Source organism: Muntiacus reevesi, chromosome 4, assembly GCF_963930625.1.
Source record: "Muntiacus reevesi chromosome 4, mMunRee1.1, whole genome shotgun sequence".
Taxonomy (NCBI): domain Eukaryota; kingdom Metazoa; phylum Chordata; class Mammalia; order Artiodactyla; family Cervidae; genus Muntiacus; species Muntiacus reevesi.
The window spans coordinates 164211280-164231926 of record NC_089252.1 but is presented as its reverse complement, the minus strand read 5'-3'; the positions used below and the strand labels follow the sequence as shown (position 1 = coordinate 164231926).

At 40.2% G+C, this 20647-nt stretch overlaps 1 protein-coding gene across 2 annotated transcripts in view; it reads left to right on the top strand.

Moving 5' to 3' along the window:
* SRGAP1 (SLIT-ROBO Rho GTPase activating protein 1) overlaps positions 1-20647 on the top strand; it is a 295272-nt gene that overhangs the window by 169148 nt on the left and 105477 nt on the right. For both annotated transcript variants that reach the window (XM_065934719.1, XM_065934718.1), the window contains exon 4: positions 5581-5643. In XM_065934719.1, the coding sequence (XP_065790791.1) occupies positions 5581-5643 (63 nt within the window). The remainder of the gene's footprint in view (positions 1-5580; positions 5644-20647) is intronic.

The window sequence follows — 20647 nt, the reverse complement described above, 5'->3', positions numbered from 1 at the left end:
TGGCTTCTCTTTCAAAAGAGATGATGCAGGTCTTGGATAAATCCCAGATTCTGACATGAGTGACCCTACTGTCCTGAAGCATTATAAGTTCATTATAACCCTTTTAGAAAGTACTCTTCCAATATGAATCAAGGGTCTTAATTTCACGTCTGGGAATTCATATTAAAGAAACAACATAAAATGCAAGAATGCATTCAGAGCAGCTTTCATGATAGTAGTTCAGAGTGCTTAAAATATATTGGTGAAGTTAAATGAATAAGTAAGTAATTGAATGGTGGAAAATAGTGGAAATAATGGAAACCATAATAGAAAAATGGTTAAGATACCTTCACTGGCTAGTTATAAATCAAAAATAATGTTCAGAAAATTATATAGACACATAGAAAAATATTTGATAACTGAAAAAAAGCAGAGTAAAATAGATACTTTATTACTGTAGAATGATTACAACTGAGACCTATGTTTAGATAAACAAACTTGAAGGAAATACACCAATCAAATTATAATGGTGGTAAAAGTGAAAATCACTCAGTCATGTCTTTGCGACCCCATGAACTGAAGCCCACCAGGCTTCTCCATCCATGGGATTCTCCAGGCAAGCATACTGGAGTGGGTTGCCATTCGCTTTTCCAGGGGATCTTCTCAGCTGAGGGATCAAACCCAGGTGTCCTGCATTGCAGGCAGGTTCTTTACCATCTGAGCCATTTTATCCTTTTGTTCTCTATTTTTCCAATGTTCTTCAATATGCTTAATTTGTTTTTATAATGGAAAAAGGTAGACACTTTGGGACTGTACCTTTTGGACTTAAGTTTGAGTGACAGTAAATAGGAAACAATTAAAAATTGACTTAGTATTCAAGTCAGGGTTTAGACATTGGAGACATTCAATAAATGTCAACTGAATGGAAGCTCTAATCAGTTTTCCATCCCCTTTGGTTAGAATCTTAGAATCCTATTGCAATGCATTAGACGTTTTACCATCATCTGAACTTACGTAGGCCCACAGAATGGGGGAGAAAACTCTGCTTTTCCAACTTCATACCTGAAGCAGTTGGAGAGAACTCACCTTCCCTGTGCAAAAGTAATCACTCAGTCTCAAATAACATAGAAAAGGCTTTATTTCAAACATACATCATTTCATAAAGTTATTTTTTTCTCTTGTACAAAGGGAACATTGATTGCTTTCCTGAATACTCATATCATTTTTCTTACCTAGCAGCTCTTGGTCAAGGGTCTGTTCTCTCAGTTTTCAAATTTTTAATGAAATAAAATCCAGAGGTGTACTTAACCTATTGAATTTTGATGGATTTGATAACCCAGATACTTTCTAATTAAAGGACTTCAGTGCATTAGTTGAGTAGGTCAGCATACTGTGTGCCACAGCAGATGTGTTTTGGTTTAAGATTGCTGCTTTTGGGCTCCAGAGTCATATTTAGAAGAAACGCTCCCTTTTCTCTGTTACTGTAATAAATTGAAAACATGTTTAAAGTTGAGGGAGGGGACAACATGCAGTGATCTTTTCATTGTTGTTGTGTCCCGAGAGAAGAGAATGGCAACCCACTCCAGTATTCTTGCTTGGAATATTCCACGGACAGAGGAGCCTGGCAGGCTCCAGTCTATGAGTTCACAGAGTTGGACTCAACTGAGTGACTTTCACTTTTTTACATGCCGTAAGAACAGGGACCAAGCCCCCAGCACTCAGACTCAGTCTTGATATTGTCCAGCCAAGTGTCTATGAACAAAAGGGTGTGCAAATTCATGTTTCACTCTAGTCACATGATCTCGAGTTTCAGCACATAGCCCAATTCTTTAACCATCTCTGCAACAAAAGGCGTGGTGGTAGGGAGAAAAGGGTTAATTTCGAGGTTATCATGGGGGGTTTAAATTGTCATTCAAAGCAAACAAATAAGTGGAAACTTCGGTGAGGTGTTGTGAGAGTAGCCAGGGGGTCTTCCTACCTGAAAATAATTCCCCACCAACTTTTCACAAAATTTAAGGTTCATGCTGGAGTCTGGCCCTTCGAGGGCCTCTTGCATGAGCCGTATATGACTTATCGCATTGGCTTATCCATTTCTTAATGGATGTTTGATTAATTCATCTGATATCAGTAGTAATAAGACCCCCATGAAAATGGAACACAGGTAAGTTCAGTGAACATGAATGGCAAGGGTATATGGAGGTAAGAAGGGTTCAGGGACTACAGCACAGTGCCTGAGTCCCTTCCGAGTCAGGGGTCACTTAGATGGATCTAAAGGCCAGGCCAAGGGGTGGAGTGGTTTCGGGGGACATCAAATTCATTTCAGCCAGGATCTGCCAAGCACTGTCTGCGTGGAAGTCAATGAAATAAGTATCCACAGAGACCACAAGAAGGAAAGATACAACTTGGGCTTTTCACTCAAGGGAGTTAGCATTACAGTGTTTAGGAAAGAATTAAATAATCAAACATTTATGGGATGTTTGCTGTGTGATAGGTACCATTCTGAGTGCAACGTCTGTGTCATCTGACTGATGTTGTGATCAAGCCTATGACATAGGTACAAGGACTGCATTCCTTTAATAGGTTTGGAAACTGAGGCACAAGGGAATTCAAAGCCTTTCAGATTTTGGTCCCAGCATTGACTCCAGAGTCCTTGCTTTTAAGCATTATTCTATACTGCCTCCAAGATAACTTTTAATTTCAGGGCCTCTGAGCAAAGGTAAACAAAAATGTGGCAGCATGTGTGTAATGCCAGATTTCTTCTACCTTGTTACCCGAAATCTTGTAGAATATGAAATACGCAAAGAATCTTTTTTGCTTGCCCGAAGATACTTGACTTGGATACTTGGATGCTTGACTTCTGATCCTAAATTTTCTTGGCTTGGGGTTAATTGGACCTAAGGGATTTTTTCTGTTTTTGTTCTAAAGCCTTAGCCAAGAAATATTTTCTTTTCAGACTTGCTACCTGCAGTGTAGGCAGTCGAGCAGAGTTACTTGGTGGCCTTTGATCCCATTAGAGAGTTCTGAATTGGTAGCTCAGATCCTTAAATGAAATACGATATTAAAATAACACCAAACTGAGGTCATAGGAGATTGCAGTGTAACGTATGCAGTCAGAATAGCCAGGATTTAGGGCAAATAAAATGAGCTTCAGTTGGCTTCATCTGCTCACTTTGTGCCTTTCCTTTCCCTCTCCAGTGATTCTTAACCCACCTCTTCACTTACTAGGAGCACAGCAAAACGCAAAATCTCTTAACTCCAGTGTAGGGATTTTAAAACTCTCAGAGTCTGATAAACAGCAGCATCCTTATCACTCCAGGAACACCCGAGACAAATGCTCCTACTGAACTGGAATTTCTCAGAGTTCAACGTCTGCCCTCATGTCATCTTCCCGTGTCGTGAACATTTTATGTTCACGAATTTTTGCTTCATCACATTTGTCCTTTCTTAAGGGAGGCCTATCCCACTGACCTTGTGTTTGCAGATGGACGGTGTTTCATCTAGGTCCTATTATTTTATTAGGGGTGGTCTGCAGGTCCTTGTTTTCTGCCTTCTTAGGAGTGACCAGCCTTCAGCAAAGGTATAACTACTTCAGCAGTTACACAAACAGTATTTCAACGTACAGATTCTTTTAGCAAGTGTTGATTGGAAACTTTCTGTGTGCTGAAGCAGAGCCTGGCCTAGGGTCTCCTTAAATTCCATACCCTCATCTCCTCACTTGCCTCACCTAGTTCTGGCCTTGAGCCCACGCAGTGTGCAGGACACCAGGATCAACGAACTGCTAAAGATATGGCCTTTTATCATATCTGGCAGTCTGTTGGAGACACAGCAATCGACCATGGATATTGTTGTTATTATCTCAAACTGTAGATTAAACCATGCTACACTTTTTTTTTTTTCATTCTCTGTAGCTGACTAAAGGAGCTCAAAACAAGAAAAGTAATTTGGATATATGATTTCCCTTAAAGTAGCTTACAGATTTTCCTGAAAAAAAAAAAAGAAAAGTCAAAATACTTCTTTGTGAAACCCTCAGAATTAACCTAGGGAAAAATATCTTTAATGCTGTCATTGACCGAGTGAAAGAGTAAAACTCTCTTTTTTGTCTTAATGAAAAGATAACAATAATAAATGCAGAGGCAAAACATATGTGGATCATAAGTGGCCTTACCAATTCACTGCTTTGAAAGTGTTTTCTTAAAATTAAAATTTGCCGTCAGTCAAAGGGAAAGACGTATCATATGTTATCACTTATATGCAGAACCTTTAAAAAGGATATAAATGAACTTAATTACAAAACAAAAACTGACTCGAAGACATAGAAAACAATCGTATGGTTACCAAAGGGGAAAGCAGTCGGGAGGGATAGATTAGAAGTTTGGGACTAGCAGACACAAACTACTACATATAAAATAAACAGCAAGGTCCTACTGTATAGCACAGGGAAGTATATTCAATATCTTGTAATAAACTGTAATGGAAAAGAATCTGAAAATTAAAAGACACTTACTCCTTGGAAGGAAAGTTATGACCAACCAAGACAGCATATTAAAAAGCAGAGACATTACTTTGTCAACAAAGGTCCGTCTAGTCAAGGCTGTGGTTTTCCCAATAGTCATGTATGGATGTGAGAGTTGGACTATAAAGAAAGCTGAGTGCAGAAGAATTGATGCTTTTGAACTACGGTGTTGGAGAAGACTCTTGAGAGTCCCTTGGACTGCCAGGAGATCCAACCAGTCCATCCTAAAGGAGATCAGTCCTGGGTGTTCATTGGAGGGACTGATGCTTAAGCTGAAAATCCAATACTTTGGCCACCTGATGCGAAGAACTGACTCATTTGAAAAGACCTTGATGCTGGGAAAGATTGAGGGCAGGAGAAGGGGATGATAGAGGATGAGATGGTTGGATGGCATCACTGACTCGATAGACATAGATTTGGGTGAACTCCGGGAGTTGGTGATGGACAGAGAAGCCTGGCATGCTGCGGTTCATGGGGTCGCTAAGAGTCGGACACGACTGAGCGACTGAACTGAACTGAACTGATTATATACATGTGTAACTGAATCACTTTGCTATATACCAGAAACTAAAACAACATTGTTAATCAACTGTGCTTCAGTTAAAAAGAAAATTCGTAGTTAAATATTTATTTTGGAAAGGGAGAGTTAATTTCCCTTTTGGCTTCTGACTTAGATTTTTAGAATTCATGCTGCATAATTCCCTTGTGATGATACTGAGATGGGAAACTAGGAGCTAGAAATCATCTTTTAATGACTTTAAGTTCTGCCACTCAAGTTCTGAGCAAGCCCAGTGCTTCACCTTACTTACTTTTTCCCTCCTTTCTTAATAAAGTCTGATTTGGATGGTGGGAGAGCCACTCACCCTGTCCACGTATTTGCTTCTGTCCAACCTACGGTGATCTTGGGTGCACACTTTGAGTGTCTAGAAAGGGACATTTAGTCGAAGATATTTATTATATTAGGGCCATGCTGGCCTTCCATTGTGTTACACACATTCTTCTATTTTCAGTCTGAGCTTTTTAAGATGTAAATCATCAAGAAACAAGTTTCTGTAACATTTTTTAATATTCTGAATTTCTTATTACAGAGCAAAGAGATTGCATTCCAGCTTCATGAGGATTTGATGAAGGTTCTCAATGAGCTCTATACGGTAAGCACATTATCTTTCTTTAGGAAAAATCTTTGGTTTAGAATTCTGGTTTGCTTCTCTTATTAGAACTCATTCCAAGTAGAGCGTTGATGAATGCTTTTCTGGTTGAAATGTGGAACCTACTAACAGATGTGCACTACGATATTCTTTTTCTGCTGTCTGCCAATTTGAAGAGACTGTATTCAAGTAAATACATATATGTAGTCAGAACACTTCAAGAAATGGGACTATAGTTGTCTGCAAAAGGATGTTTTTATTTTTTAATTTTTTTTCTCTTTTTTATTTTTTCATTTATTTTTATTAGTTGGAGGCTAATTACTTTACAATATTGTAGTGGTTTTGGCCATACATTGACATGAATCAGCCATGGGTGTACATATGTTCCCCATCCTGAACCCCCCTCCCACCTCCCTCCCCATCCCATCCCTCTGGGTCATCCCAGTACACCAGCCCCAAGCACTTGTCTCAAGTGTGAAATAGATCACCAGTCCAGGTTGGATGCATGAGACAAAGGTATGTTTTTAAATGGTCCGATTATGTGTGTGATGTGTTTGTTTATTCTACTCCAGAATATATGGAGGGGGGTAATCTCTTTTTCCTTCTTGGCAATCATTTGCTTTTCTAAATGTAAATTTTATTCAACTTAATGCATATAAGCAGAAGAAATTAAATGATTAAATATTTAAAAAAAACAAAATCAATGATTAGTCATATGCCTATGTAAATTTTGTTTTACACTCAGTGATCATATTATTAAAAACAAATTTCTTTTGAAGGAACTTGATGAGTTTTTATTTTATAAGAGAACAGCATATTGAGAATTGAGTAATATTAATTTGTTCTGACTAAAGATATTTGTGTTTTCATTACAAAAGATAATTTGAATTTTCCTTTATAGGCAAATTAAACCTGAGACATTATTAAAATATGTTTCTTGATTTACTATTTTATTTGTTCCTAAAAAGCAAGTGTGTAATATGCAGTTTTGTGTTTTTAAATTGCATTTAATGCTCCATTGATACTTACTAATTAAAAGAACCTGTAGTTTTAAAGTTTAAAAGGGGTGATATTTTTATAATATTCACATTCCAATTTTTCTGTGTGTGTGATAAATTTGTTTTTATGCAGCATATTTGCTACACCTGTGCTTTTAATTAAATTTATAGTTTCTAATTGCTGCTTCTTTCTTTAGAAACTTAACTTCACATGCAAAAACCTCATGTTATAAGGTCATACTCATATAAAAAATACCTAATGAGGTTGAGTTTTTGATGATAAAAGTCATTTGTTAATTTCAGATAACCAAAGGTATCAAGCATTTCTAGAAATCCTGGACATAGAATTTAAAAGTTAAATGAACATTGTACCTCTGAGACTTACAAAGAAGAAATTCTGTCTTCTTGCTTTGAACTGTTTTCAGATGAGGGCTTTGTGGCACTTTTCTTGTGGTTTCCTTTGCTTGCTCATTGTTTTACCTAGAAATATAAGTCAGTTTCTAAAACTTTAAAAAATCTAATGGTTGTCGTGGCATCATAAACAACAGCCCGTTGTTTATGGTCTGAAACTGGCAATGCTAGTCAAAGCAACAGTGGCAAAGATAAGCTTGACTTTTGAATATTAGAAAAGTCAGTAGAATGTCATGAAAATTTTACCTCAGTGGGGATGTGTCTAGAGAAATTTCTCCTGGATTCAGTCTATCAAGTGCAATTAGACATTTAGGAGACTATAGTTGAATTAAGTAAGTTGATACTTCCTCAAACCTCTGATCAGGATCAGTCTGAAAGCCTGAAGGAGCCAGGTTCTAGAAGAGGCCACAAGAGTTTCATTTAAATAGCCCTGTCAGTCATTTGATCTTTGAATCAGTTGAGGAATCAAGGCACAGAGGAGACAGGCAATGAGGTTTTCATTAGGTAGTCTGTAGATCACTGAGCTCTTTGAAGAAATTTTTACTTTAACCAAACCAGAGCGCATGCACATTTGTGGTCAGAGGTCATGTTCCTTTGGGAAAAACTTATTACACACACACACACTTTTTACTCTAAAAAATGTTTGTTTTGTCTCTCTTGTAGTTTAAGTCCAGATAGATAAATTCTGTCTTCTTCAAATGAAAGCTATCCATTACTCATATTCAGTTTACATTCAGAAAGGAAGAAAAGGTGAAGAGTATTTGACCAGAGGACCAGAGATTAGGGGAATGTGGTTTAGGTTCTTTATTCAACCACTGACTGGTCACAAATAAATTACCCTCTGAGTTGCATCTTGCATAGAATTTTTTCATAATTTTATTGATCGATTGATTTTATAATTGGCTGGGCTGGGTCTTTATTGCTGTGGGCTTTTTTCTAGTTCCTGTTTACCAACAAAGGTCCGTCAAGTCAAGGCTATGGTTTTTCCAGTGGTCATGTATGGATGTGAGAGTTGGACTGTGAAGAAAGCTGAATGCTGAAAAATTGGTGCTTTTGAGCTGTGGTGTTGGAGAAGACTCTTGAGAGTCCCTTGGACTGCAAGGAGATCCAACCAGTCCATCCTAAAGGAGATCAGTCCTGGGTGTTCATTGGAGGGACTGATGCTGAAGCTGAAACTCCAATACTTTGGCCACCTCATGCGAAGAGTTGACTCATTGGAAAAGACCCTGATGCTGGGAGGGATTGGGGGCAGGAGGAGAAGGGGACGACAGAGGATGAGATGGCTGGATGGCATCACCGACTCGATGGGCATGAGTTTGAGTAAACTCCATGAGTTGGTGATGGTCAGGGAGGCCTGGGATGCTGCGGTTCATGGGGTCACAAAGAGTCAGACACAGCTGAGCGACTGAACTGAACTGAAGAGTAGAGGCTACTCTCTAGTTGCAGCATGGGGACTTCCCACTGCAGTGACTTCCCTTGTTGCAGAGCACGGACTTCAGGGCCCTCAGGCTTCAGCAGGTGTGGCTCCTGGGCTCTAGAGCACGGGGTCAATAGTTGTGGCGCACAGGTTTAGTTGCTCCTCGATATGTGGGATCTTCCTGGACTAGGGATCAAACCTGTGTCTCCTGCACTGGCAGGCGGATTTTTCACCACTGAGCCACCAGGGAAGCCGCACACATAGAATCTTGTACAACTGATGATGTAATAATGATTGTTCAAGTAACTTGTATAAAATATGTAGCCTCAGGGAAATGAGAATGCTATTAATTGCCTTTTCAAATGAATTCCCTTCTCCCTTTCTCTTAACCCTTACTCCTTAGGAGTTGAAGGTGAACTCCTTTTTTGAGAGGTGCATTAACTGCCTTAAACTAGTGGGGAGCTTTATATTACAACACAGTCAGCCTTAGCAGTGGGCAGTAACCTTATGTGTGGGCTTCCCTGCCCAAAAGTAATTCTCACATCGGTCTGTTAATAATTCCAAATATTCTATCAGAAACTATTGTCTTAAATAAGATACAAATGCCCAAGACAAATAGAAAAAAATGCTGTATAATCATTTTACATTTTAATTGAAATTGGTTTTATCAGATCCTTTGAGAACAGATTATATCCATCTGGCATGAAGGCCTGGACCTCTGAGCAGGGGAGAGAAGAGGGTGGCATCCAAGTGCTGTCTGGAAGGGAGAGGAAAGGCTGTGAAGACATGAATCCCCTTTTCTATAATTTTGCCTCATCCTTGCCTTTGTTTATAGAAATGGGACCTCAAAATGGTTTTGGGCCAGCCACAGTAGTTGGAATTAGTTGGACCTTTAACAGGTACTCTATCATGCCAGGGAATAATGATATAAACAAGATAGACATTTATTGTCTCTATCACACAGAAGAATTTCAGAGATTGGCAGCGCAGGACTGGTATGGAGGTTACATATAGCCATAGAAGAATCTGGCTCCTCCTAATACACTGTTAAGAGAAAACTATCTGTATCTTTGTCCTTCTATTTCAAGGTAATTGCTAAAGCTCCAGCCGTTATATCTGCATTCCTGAAGTGGAGAAAGGAGACTCCAACAGAAAGGAGAAAGGAAGGAAGGGCAGGCCCTCTGTCTCTTACAAAGACTTAACGAAGGTTCTGTATCACACTTTCACCTACATCTCATTGGCCAGAACTTTCAGTTTCAATTTCGGTTCAGTCGCTCAGTCATGTCTGACTCTTGGCGACCCCATGGACTGCAGCACGCTAGGCCTCTGTGTCCATCACCAACTCCACTTAAACCCATGTCCATTGAGTCGGTGATGCCATCCAACCATCTCATCCTCTGTCATCCCCTTCTCTTCCTGCCTTCAATCTTTCCCAGTATCAGGGTCTTTTCCAATGAGTCAGTTCTTCACATCAGGTGGCCAAAGTATTGGAGTTTCAGCATCAGTCCTTCCAATGAATATTCAGGACTGATCTCCTTTAGGATGGACTGATTGGATCTCCTTGCCATCCTAGGGAATCTCAACAGACTTCTCCAACATCACAGTTCAAAAGCATCAATTCTTTGGTGCTCAGCTTTTCTTATGGTCCAACTCTCACATCCATACATGCCTACTGGAAAAACCATAGCCTTGACTAGATGGACCTTTGTTGGCAAAGTAATGTCTCTGCTTTTTAATATGCTGTCTAGGCTGGTCATAACTTTCCTTCCAAGGAGTAAGGAAAATTCCAAGGAGTAAGTAATTTCATGGCTTCAGTCACCATCTGCAGTGATTTTGGAGCCCCAAAAAATAAGTCTGCCACTGTTTCCCCTGTTTCCCCATCTATTTGCAATGAAGTGATGGCACTGGATGCCATGATCTTAGTTTTCTGAATGTTGAGCTTTAAGCCAACTTTTCCACTCTCCTCTTTCACTTTCATCAAGAGGCTCTTTAATTCTTCACTTTCTCCCACAAGGGTGGTGTCATCTGCCTATCTGAGGTTATTGATATTTCTACCAGCAATCTTGATTCCAGGTTGTGCTTCATCCAGCCCAGCATTTCTCATGATGTACTCTGCTTATAAGTAAATAAGCAGGGTGATAATATACAGCCTTAGCATACTCCTTTTCCTATTTGGAATCAGTCTGTTGTTCCATGTCCAGTTCTAACTGTTGCTTCTTGACCTACATACAGGTTTCTCAGGAGGCGGGTCAGATGGTCTTGTGTTCTCATCTCTTTCAGAATTTTCCACAGTTTATTGTGATTCACACAGTCAAAGGGTTTGACATAGTCAATAAAGCAGAAGTAGATGTTTTTCTGTAATTCTCTTGCTTTTTTGATGATCCAGTGGATGTTGGCAATTTGCTGTCTGGTTCCTCTACCTTTTCTAAATCCAGCTTGAACATCTGGAAGTTCACGGTTCATGTACTGTTGAAGCCTGACTTGGAGAATTTTGAGCATTACTTTGCAAGCATGTGAGATTAGTACAATTGTGTGTGGTAGTTTGAGCATTCTTTCGCATTGCCTTTCTTTGCGATTGGAATGAAAACTGACCTTTTTCAGTCCTGTGGCCACTGCTGAGTTTTCCAGATTTGCTGGCATATTGAGTGCAGCGCTTTCACAGCATCATCTTTTAGGATTTGAAATAGCTCAACTGGAATTCCATCACCTCTAACTAGTTTTGTTCATAGTGATGCTTTAAGGCCCACTTGACTTTGCATTCCAGGATGTCTGGCTCTAGGTGAGTGATCACACCTTCGTGCTTATCTGGGTCGTGAAGTTCTCTTTTGTACAGTTCTTCTGTGTATTCTTGGCACCTCTTCTTAATATCTTCTGTTTCTGTTAGGTCCATACCATTTCTGTCCTTTGTTAAGCCCATCTTTGCATGAGAAGTTCCCTTGGTATCTCGAATTTTCTTGAAGAGATCTGTAATCTTTTTCATTCTATTGTTTTCCTCTGTTTCTTTGCATTGATAAGTGAGGAAACTTTAGAAACACAGTTTCACCCAGCTGCAGGGAAGACTCGGCATATAGGCTGACTCGTTGACAGCCAGTTAAAAGTTAGGGATTTTGTCAATTTGAGAGAGAAGAGGAGATATTTTTAGGCAACTAGTCATGCCTTTCGAAGTAGCTAGCATTTATTGTATGCTTATTTTATATGGTTAGTTATTGTCTAAGCACACTACTTGCATTATTTTAGGTAATCCTCGTAGTGTCTCTGTGGTGCAGTTACTGTCATTATCTCCTTTTCACAGATGAGGAAACTAGGGCTCAGAGAGGCTTGCCAGGTTGCACCGTGAATAGTAGAGTGGGATCTCAAGTTCAGCTCTGGTGCCAGAGCCTCCGTTGCCATAGTTTGGGGAAGCCATTCTCTAACATCTCTAAATGTTAATGGCTGCCTAACAACATAGAGCACTTAAGCCGTTTCTCACCTGTATAGTTTTTAAAGTCAATGACACTAGTCGTAAAGAACCTGCCTGCCAATGCAGGAGATGATCGCGGGGCTGTAAGATTCCCCAGAGAAGGCCATGGCAACCCGCTGCAGTATTCTCACCTGGAGAATCCCCATGGACAGAGGAGCCTGGCAGGCTACAGTCCATGGGGTCCCAAAGAGTCGGACATGATTGAAGGTCTTTGCACAGCACAGGCATTAATGTTGCTTTAATAAAAACATAAGTGAAGAATTGAACATGTGCCTCATTAACAACCTGTACTTCTTAGAAATGTTAATTTGTGATCAAACAGAAAGCAAAAGGAAAAACAAAAACAACAAATAAACTAAAAAATTAAAATTAAAGAAACAAGGTCTAACAGATGGGACTCATTCAGCTAAAAAATGAGTGAATCAGTATCCTCAGATTCCCTTTCTAATTCACCAACTAACTTACTTTTGGGCTTAACAACTGAAAGAGAACTCAAGTGGGGATAAGAGAGCAAGGACTGTGCTCTGCTTTAAGGAAACAAAATGGACTGGACTGGCAGTGAACTTGTACTTGAATCTCAGCTCAGTTAACCGATCTGAACATCTGTGTTAGTCTAGAAGAAACAGAACCAATAGGAGATTATATTTATATGAGAGAGAAATTGATTATAAGGAACTGATTCATGCAGTGTGGAAGCAAGAAGTCCCCAAATCAGCAGGCAGCAAGCTGGAGAGCCAGGCTATAGTTCCAGTTTGAGTCCAAAGGCCTGAGAACCAGGAGAACTGATGGTGTAAGTTCCAGCCCAAGTTCAGGTCCAAAGCAGGAGAAGATCATGTCTCACCTTGAAGACAGGCAGAGGGCAAATTCTTATTCAGTCTGTTCAGGCCCTCATTGGACTGGATGAGGCTCACCCACACTTTTAGGAAAGCTAGTTTATTTATTCCACAGTTTTTGAATGCCTCCCACCGAGCCAGCTAATTGTAGAGGTACTGAAGACATGCTGCTGTTCAGTCACTAAGCTCTGCCCGACTCTGCAGTCCTGTGGACTGGGGCACGCCAGGCTCCCCTGTCCTTCACTCTCTCCCGGAGTTTGCCCAAGTTCGTGTCCGTTGAGTCGGTGATGCTTTCTAACCATCTCATCCTCTGGCAATATGGATGTAAATAAAAACAGACCATGTTCCTTCCTGGCAAGGCATTAATATTCTAGGAAGGAGAAGCAGATAGTAAACAAGTATACAGTATGGCATGTGTAACTGCTAGGAGAAAAAATAAAGCTGCGTTAATACAGATGAAGCATTGAGAACAGTGCGTGGCACATGGCAAATGCTTAATGAATGTAAGTAGTTCGTGTCATCCTCACCACCATTATCATCTTCGTCATCATTGGTGAAATGGGGATGGCAACAGCTTCTTGTCTGCCTCTCAGAGTAAAGGTGGAGACCAATGGAAATGTTTAACAGTAATTATAGATGGTATAGCTATGTATTTACACATGGACTTTCCTGGTGACTCAGCGGTAAAGAAACTGCCTGCCAATACAGGAGACATGGGTTTGATCCCTGGGTTGGGAAGATTCCCTGGGGAAGGAAGTGACAGCCCACTCGATATTCTTGCCTGGAAAGTCCCATGGACAGAGGAGCCTGGCATGCTACATGGGGCTCACAGAAGAGGAGGACACAGCTTAGTGACTAAACAACAATATGTGTATATACACACGTGCATAGAATTTTTCTTTATAAAGAGTATATATTTTGTACATAAAGAAAAAGGAAGGTAACTTCCTATAAGAAAACCAAATCAATAGTAAATGTGAGCAGGACTGTGACTGGGTTAATGGAGAAGTGAAAAGGCAAAAATAGAAAAATGGTGACACAAAAGCTTAAAAGACTGTTGGTGGGAATGCAAACTAGTACAGCCGCTATGGAGAACAGTGTGGAGATTCCTTAAAAAACTGGAAATAGAACTGCCATATGACCCAGCAACCCCACTCCTGGGCATACACACCGAGGAAACCAGATCTGAAAGAGACACGTGCACCCCAGTGTTCATCGCAGCACTGTTTATAATAGCCAGGACATGGAAGCAGCCTAGATGCCCATCAGCAGACGAATGGATAAGGAAGCTGTGGTACATATACACCATGGAATATTACTCAGCCGTTAAAAAGAATTCATTTGAATCAGTTCTAATGAGATGGATGAAACTGGAGCCCATTATACAGAGTGAAGTAAGCCAGAAAGATAAAGACCATTACAGTATACTAACACATATATATGGAATTTAGAAAGATGATAATGATAACCCTATATGCAAGACAGAAAAAGAGACACAGATGTACAGAACAGACTTTTGGACTCTATGAGAGAAGGCGAGGGTGAGATGACCTGAGAGAACAGCATCAAAACATGTATATTTTCAAGTGTGAAACAGATCTCCAGCCCAGGTTGGATGCATGAGACAAGTGCTCGGGGCTGGTGCCCTGGGAAGACCCAGAGGGATGGGATGGGGAGGGAGGTGGGAGGGGGGTTCAGGATGGGGAACACATGTAAATCCATGGCTGATTCATGTCAATGTATGGCAAAAACCACTACAATATTGTAAAGTAATTAGCCTCCAACTAATAAAAATAATTGGGGAAAAAAAGAGAGGGTAAACAAATTTTACCACAGTCATATAATGAATTACTGCTCACCAAAAATGTTGAATAAAGTATTGATAAATCAGCCGTGTGGATGATTTCAAAATAAATACGCTAAGCAAAAGAAATCTAAACAAAATATAAATAAATCTAAACAAAATATGCTAAGCAAAAATAGATCTAACCAAAAAATTATACATACTATGCCATTCTCATTTGTCTAAAGTTCTAGGAAATGTGACTGTATTCCATTTGTTCAATACAAACTAACATACAGAGGCAGAGAGCAGGAAGTGTTTGCAGTGATGGAGCAGGGGCTAGCATGGGTGGGAGAGAAGAAATGCAAAGGGTCCCAAAAAGTTTTTGGACATGATGGGTATGTGATGGTGTCACCAGTATATACATATGTCAAAACTTAGATTTAAGACATGTGCCATTTTATTGTATGTCAATTATTCCCATAATGCTGTTAAAATAATAAAACCCAGGACCATCAATCCAAAAAAAAAAAAGCTTAAAAGAAATATTCAAAACAAAATTTGCCTTCAACAGTGTGGTAAAGGGCTTGTCATAAAATGGTGATTTGAAGTGTTACACGTGTCCCCTCATACCAAAATCTCAAAAGGTTATAGTATATTTTAGGAGAAAAACAATCATTTGTCCTGTGTTAATATTTCTTTATTTTGCTAGGTTTTGCAGCATTTTACTCAGTGTTCTAAAAAAAACAAGGAACTTACCGTCTTCAATAAGCAAATTCTAATAGAGATTAACACAGATGTCATGATAAATCCATAAGAAACTGTTAATTATGTGTAATTGAGGATCACTCTCTCCATACATCAGTGACACACATAGCCAGAGTCAAGAGGTAATCCATCCTCAAGCTCTGTTAAATTAGGAGGAAAGAACTGAGAAAATGAAGATTTATCCAACTCTTACTATAAAGCACATGCAGGATCCCATTCATTTCTCACAGCAGCCCAGTGAGGCAGGTGTTTGGGATCCCAAGGTTACTAATGGGAACCGCGGCTCCACATAATTAGCTCAGGTTCACATGGTAAACGAACGCTCCAAAATCTCAGCCCAGTTCTGTCCCCAAGGTCCATTAATTTCCCACTGGACAGCTGCCTTAGGGAAGGATGTGCAGGCAGGTCGGGAGAGAGAGGGTGGAACCTGATCTCATGGATGAAACTCAGAGCTGGAACTCTCACTGTACCCTCTGATTGCCGCTTGTAAAATCTTGATATATGTTTGATGTTCAGTCGTGTCTGACTCTTTGAGGCCCCATGGACTGTAGCTTGCCAGGCTTCTCTGTCCATGGGTTTTTCCAGAAAAGAATACTGGAGTGGGTTGCTATTTCCTTCTCCAGGGGATCTTTCCAACCCAGGGATTGAATGCATGTCTCTTCTATATCTACTGCATCGGTAGGAGAATTCTTTATCACTGAGCCACTTGGGAAGCCCTTGAGAACTTGATAAGTGTTAGTGTCTGACTCTTTGAGACTATGGACTGTGACCTGCCAGGCTCCTCTGCCCATGGAATCCTCCAGGCAAGAATACTGAACTGGGTCGCCGTTCCCTCTCCCAGGGTCTTTCCAACCGAAGGACTGAACGTGGGTTCTGTGCATTGCAGACAGATTCTTTACCATCTGAGTCACCGGGAGTAGAACTTTCCAGATTGTGGATGCCGGTTACCAAAGTGGCAAGCCCAAACTGCTTCGCCCGTCAGCTTTAATACCATCTTGTGTTCATTTGCGGGGTGGGTGCCTTTTTACAGCATAGCCTTTCCTATCGCTTCAGTGTTGTGTGTGTCAACACTACCTGTTTACTGTGTGTTCACACTCAGTGATTGGTGCTAAGTATCCATTACTGGATGGTCCACACACCTTTGTTTTCTTCCTTTGCAGCCCTAACTCTCATTTGCCTGACAAATGTAAATAGAGAATAGAAGCTGTCCCGGTACAAACACAAGTATGCTGAACCTCCTGTACTGGAGTTATTTGGAAAATAAGGCCCCTGAATGCACACAGATATCCTTGCTGGCTTTTACACATCTTTGTTGTTCAGGCGCTCAGTCGAGTCTGATCGTTGCGACCCCATGGACTGCAGCATGCCAGGCTTCCCTGTCCATCACCGACTCCCAGGGTTTCCTCAAATTCCTGTCCGTTGAGTCGGTGATGATGTCTAATCATCTCGTCCTCTGGCCCTCTTCTCCTCCTGCCCTTCAGTCTTTCCCAGCATCAGGGTCTTTTCCAATGAGTTGGTTCTTTGCATCGGGTCATTGAACCGCCTTAAAATGTTAAAATAAGAAACTAATTATTTTTTAAAGGAGTTGAGAAGGAAGACACTGTTTATTATTTCAATCCCTTTCTTGAAAACTCCGCCTCAAGAACTGCTGGCTCCCTGAGCCGCCCATGAACCAGGAGTTAATGCATTCTTCTAGAGTGAAGAAATGTGCCCCAGGCAAGGTTGAAAAGTCATTTCGAAAGAGATCCTTGGGAAGATTTTTCTCTGTGCCTCAAAGAGGGTTTTTTTTCTGTTGTGTGGTTTTTTTTTTTTTTGGCACAGTATTTATTTTACCTCAAGGGCATTTAAAGTATTTGTAATATATATTTCTGTAGTGAAAATGAAAATTCATTCCTTTAAGAGGAACTACAAAGAGGTCTGGGTCTCAGCACAAAACACAGACCAAAGAAAAATCCAGTGTACAGGACACGTACAGGGTCCCCCAAATGAGAATCTCTCTGCAATACCACAGTCTCCGTGATGCCACCTGGAAAACTTTTTTTTAGAAGCAGTCTATTTCGAGATCTTGGGCTGACAAAGTGTTTCCATATATCTTTCCCCTGACTTTATTACTAGACACTTAGATGGAAAGAAAGAGAGGTGTTGGGGTCACATGACGCCCTGCCAACTTCCGAATTCTAATCTTGGCCTTGACACAGACAGGCTTTAGAGACCAGGTTCAGTAGTTGAACCTGTATTCATTTTCCTGCCAATTCAGTTGCATTTAGTAAAGCTTCCATTGGAAGACCCTCTAAGGATACCTGTGTTGTTTTTTTTTTTAATTTTTAATGAAATATTGTTGATTTATAATGCCTTTGTTTCAGGTATACAACAAAGAGATTCAGATATATTTATACCCTTCAGATATATATTATATACTGAATATAGTTCCCTGTGCTGTCCAGTGGGGTCCCTGTTGGTTTTCTGTTTTATATATAGTAATGTGTATGTGTTCATCGAAACTCCTAATTTATCCCTGCCCCCCTCCCCCGCCGCGGACGTCTGTTTGATAAGAACTTTATATATAAATATATTGTAGGATACTCTGCTAATTACTGAGGTGAAATGCTCGCTACTTCTGGTTGGAATTGTTTTCTCTCTGAGATTTGAGATTAGTTATGGTTGGTTGTTATGAACTACAAATACAACTGTTTTAAAAAGTGAGCAATATGAACCAGAAACAGTTATTCGGCTTAGAAATGGAAACAAAAGTGTTAGAAAGTATAGTTTAGTAAAAGCAAAACATTCCTAAAGAATGTTTCTTATCAAGAATCTTCGTCAAAGAGTACGTTATCCCAACTATTACATTCTGAAATATAGTAGTATGACTTTAAAATGATTAGAATGCTTTCATGACAGACATCTTAATCAGAATGTTTCATTTTTATTGGGTAATTAAGGTACTTAACTTTATCATTTTTCATCAAAACAAAATGTATAATACTTGCATGTAGAGTAAATCATAGGTATTTTCCTTAGATTTATTGTCTCAAAATGGACTAGAAATATTGGCCAGTAGAAATGTATAGGAGCCATGTGAATGGAGTGAAGATCTAAGTCTGTTAACTTGAGTGAACCATTTCAGTGTGTCTTAACTCACGCGATTATCTGATAGAATTTTAGCACTGAATGGGCCTTTAGAAATAATCAAATTAACCCCATTTAGGGAGAATATCACAGAGAGTCAAATTAAGTAATTTGAGTCCCAGGTTGGAACTGTAACCCAGGTTTTATTCTAATTCAAATTAGCAACTAGGTCCTACTGTGTCTGTGCTGCTGTGGTGGGAGCTTTACCAGTCCAAGAGGCTTGAAGTCTGGCAAATTAAAGCTAAGCAATGACTGAATAGTATCAGCTAACCTTTGTCAGGTAATATTTTGAGCACTTTTTATGCTCGGCCTCCTAATTCCTTCCCCCAGTCCTATGGAGTAGTGAGGCACAGAAGGTTTGCCCAAGGTCACACAGCTCAGAAGTCTCAGACCAAGCTGGGTCAAAAGGCTCCTTTCTAATGGTGATTGTAACTTAAGGCAGACCATTACATACCGGCAGAAAGGTTCAGGCAGAGGACTTTGGAGATCCAAAGAAACAGGTCTGCACCGAGGATTAAGAAAAATTCAGAGAGGAGACGGTCTGGAAATGGACGGGATTCTAGTAGAAGGAGAGATGGAGAAAAGTTGGGGAAGGTTTTTAAGGCAAAAGGAGTGATGTGAACCAACGCATACAGTTAGGACAAACACACGGCACATTCATAGAATTTCCTTCTGGAGCCATGTGTAGAGAGAAAGGGAAAACATCAGAAGTCGAAAGATTTCAGGGGAGTACCAAATGAGTTTATAAAGAACATAGTCGCAGTAGTGAAGTCGCTAAGTCGTGTCTGACTCTTGCTGCCCCATGGACTGTGGCCTGCCTGGCTCCTCTGTCCTTGGGATTCTCCAGGCAAGAATGCTGGAGTGGGTTGCCATTATCTTCTCCAGGGGATCTTCCTGACCCACGGATCGAAACCAGGTCTTCTGCATTGCAGGCAGATTCTTTATCCAGGGAGCTACGAGGGAAGCCCTGTAAAGAACATAGGCAACAATAAAATGGTGAGACATCTGGTCAAAAGCAATTTGAAAACCCAGAAAGCTTTCTTACATAGATTAACAAAGGTCTCTCACCTTTCTTCTCTTTTTCTCTCTTCTTTTTAATAAATGGAGTGAGAAGTATTCGATTTGAGAAACAGGTTTATGTGTCAAATTCTAAACCATTTTTCATTAAAAGAAAAGGACTCCAAATCATTCTTTCCATTTTAGTTGATGCCACAATTCCAAGGGTTTCAAAGTTTTTATGATTTTAAAATTCCAAGTGTCCTGTGTCCTCAGCTTAAATATTTCATATGCTAAAGTTTATGACTTAAATGTCTAATACACACATATAATGTTGAAGACATGCGAAGCATTTCCCTGAAAAGAATTAATTATTTAAAATTGCAGGTGTAACGTGAGGGTGGGATGTTTTGAAAGAACAGCATGTATATTATCTATGGTGAAACGGACCACCAGCCCAGGTGGGATACATGAGTCAGGTGCTCGGGCCTGGTGCACTGGGAGGACCCTGAGGAGTCGGGTGGAGAGGGAGGTGGGAGGGGGGGATCGGGATGGGGAGTGCGGGTGACTATATGGCTGATTCATGTCAATGTATGACAAAACCCACTGAAATGTTGTGAAGTGATTGGCCTCCAACTAATAAAATAATATTTAAATAAATAAATAAATAAATAAATAAAAAATAAAGTCTTAAATGCTGTCAGGGGGAAAAAAAAAAAAATTGCAGGTGACTTTGAAATTCTAGGAAATGTGTTAGCCTTTCATTATACATGTACTTTCCCCCTCAATGGTGCCAGCTGTTCAAAACCCCCTCTCACTTCCTGCTGCCACTCTGCTCACTATGGCCCTAGTTAATATGTATTCCAAGTGCCAATTCATGGGTTTTATTTTTTTCAGTAGCTTAAACTTGTATTTCAGGGCCTCTGAAGACTTCGTATGAAAACCTTTTATGAAACAAGGACTTTCTGAACGACCTTCTCTATCACTGACTTTCTCTGTTGACTTGTTGGGCAAGGATTAAATCTCTTTGCAGCTCAGATTCTTTGATCCGTAGAACAAAGGCCGTCCCTCTGCTCTCAGCCTTCAGGTGTGTGAGGGTAAACAAGTGAGCAATGGCTGAGCCTATTGTGGGCTTCAAAGCTATGATAGAAGGGGGGTGTTTTTATTAATTTCTGTAGCAGCCGTTTAACACTCACCGTGTCAGTGTCAGCTGCG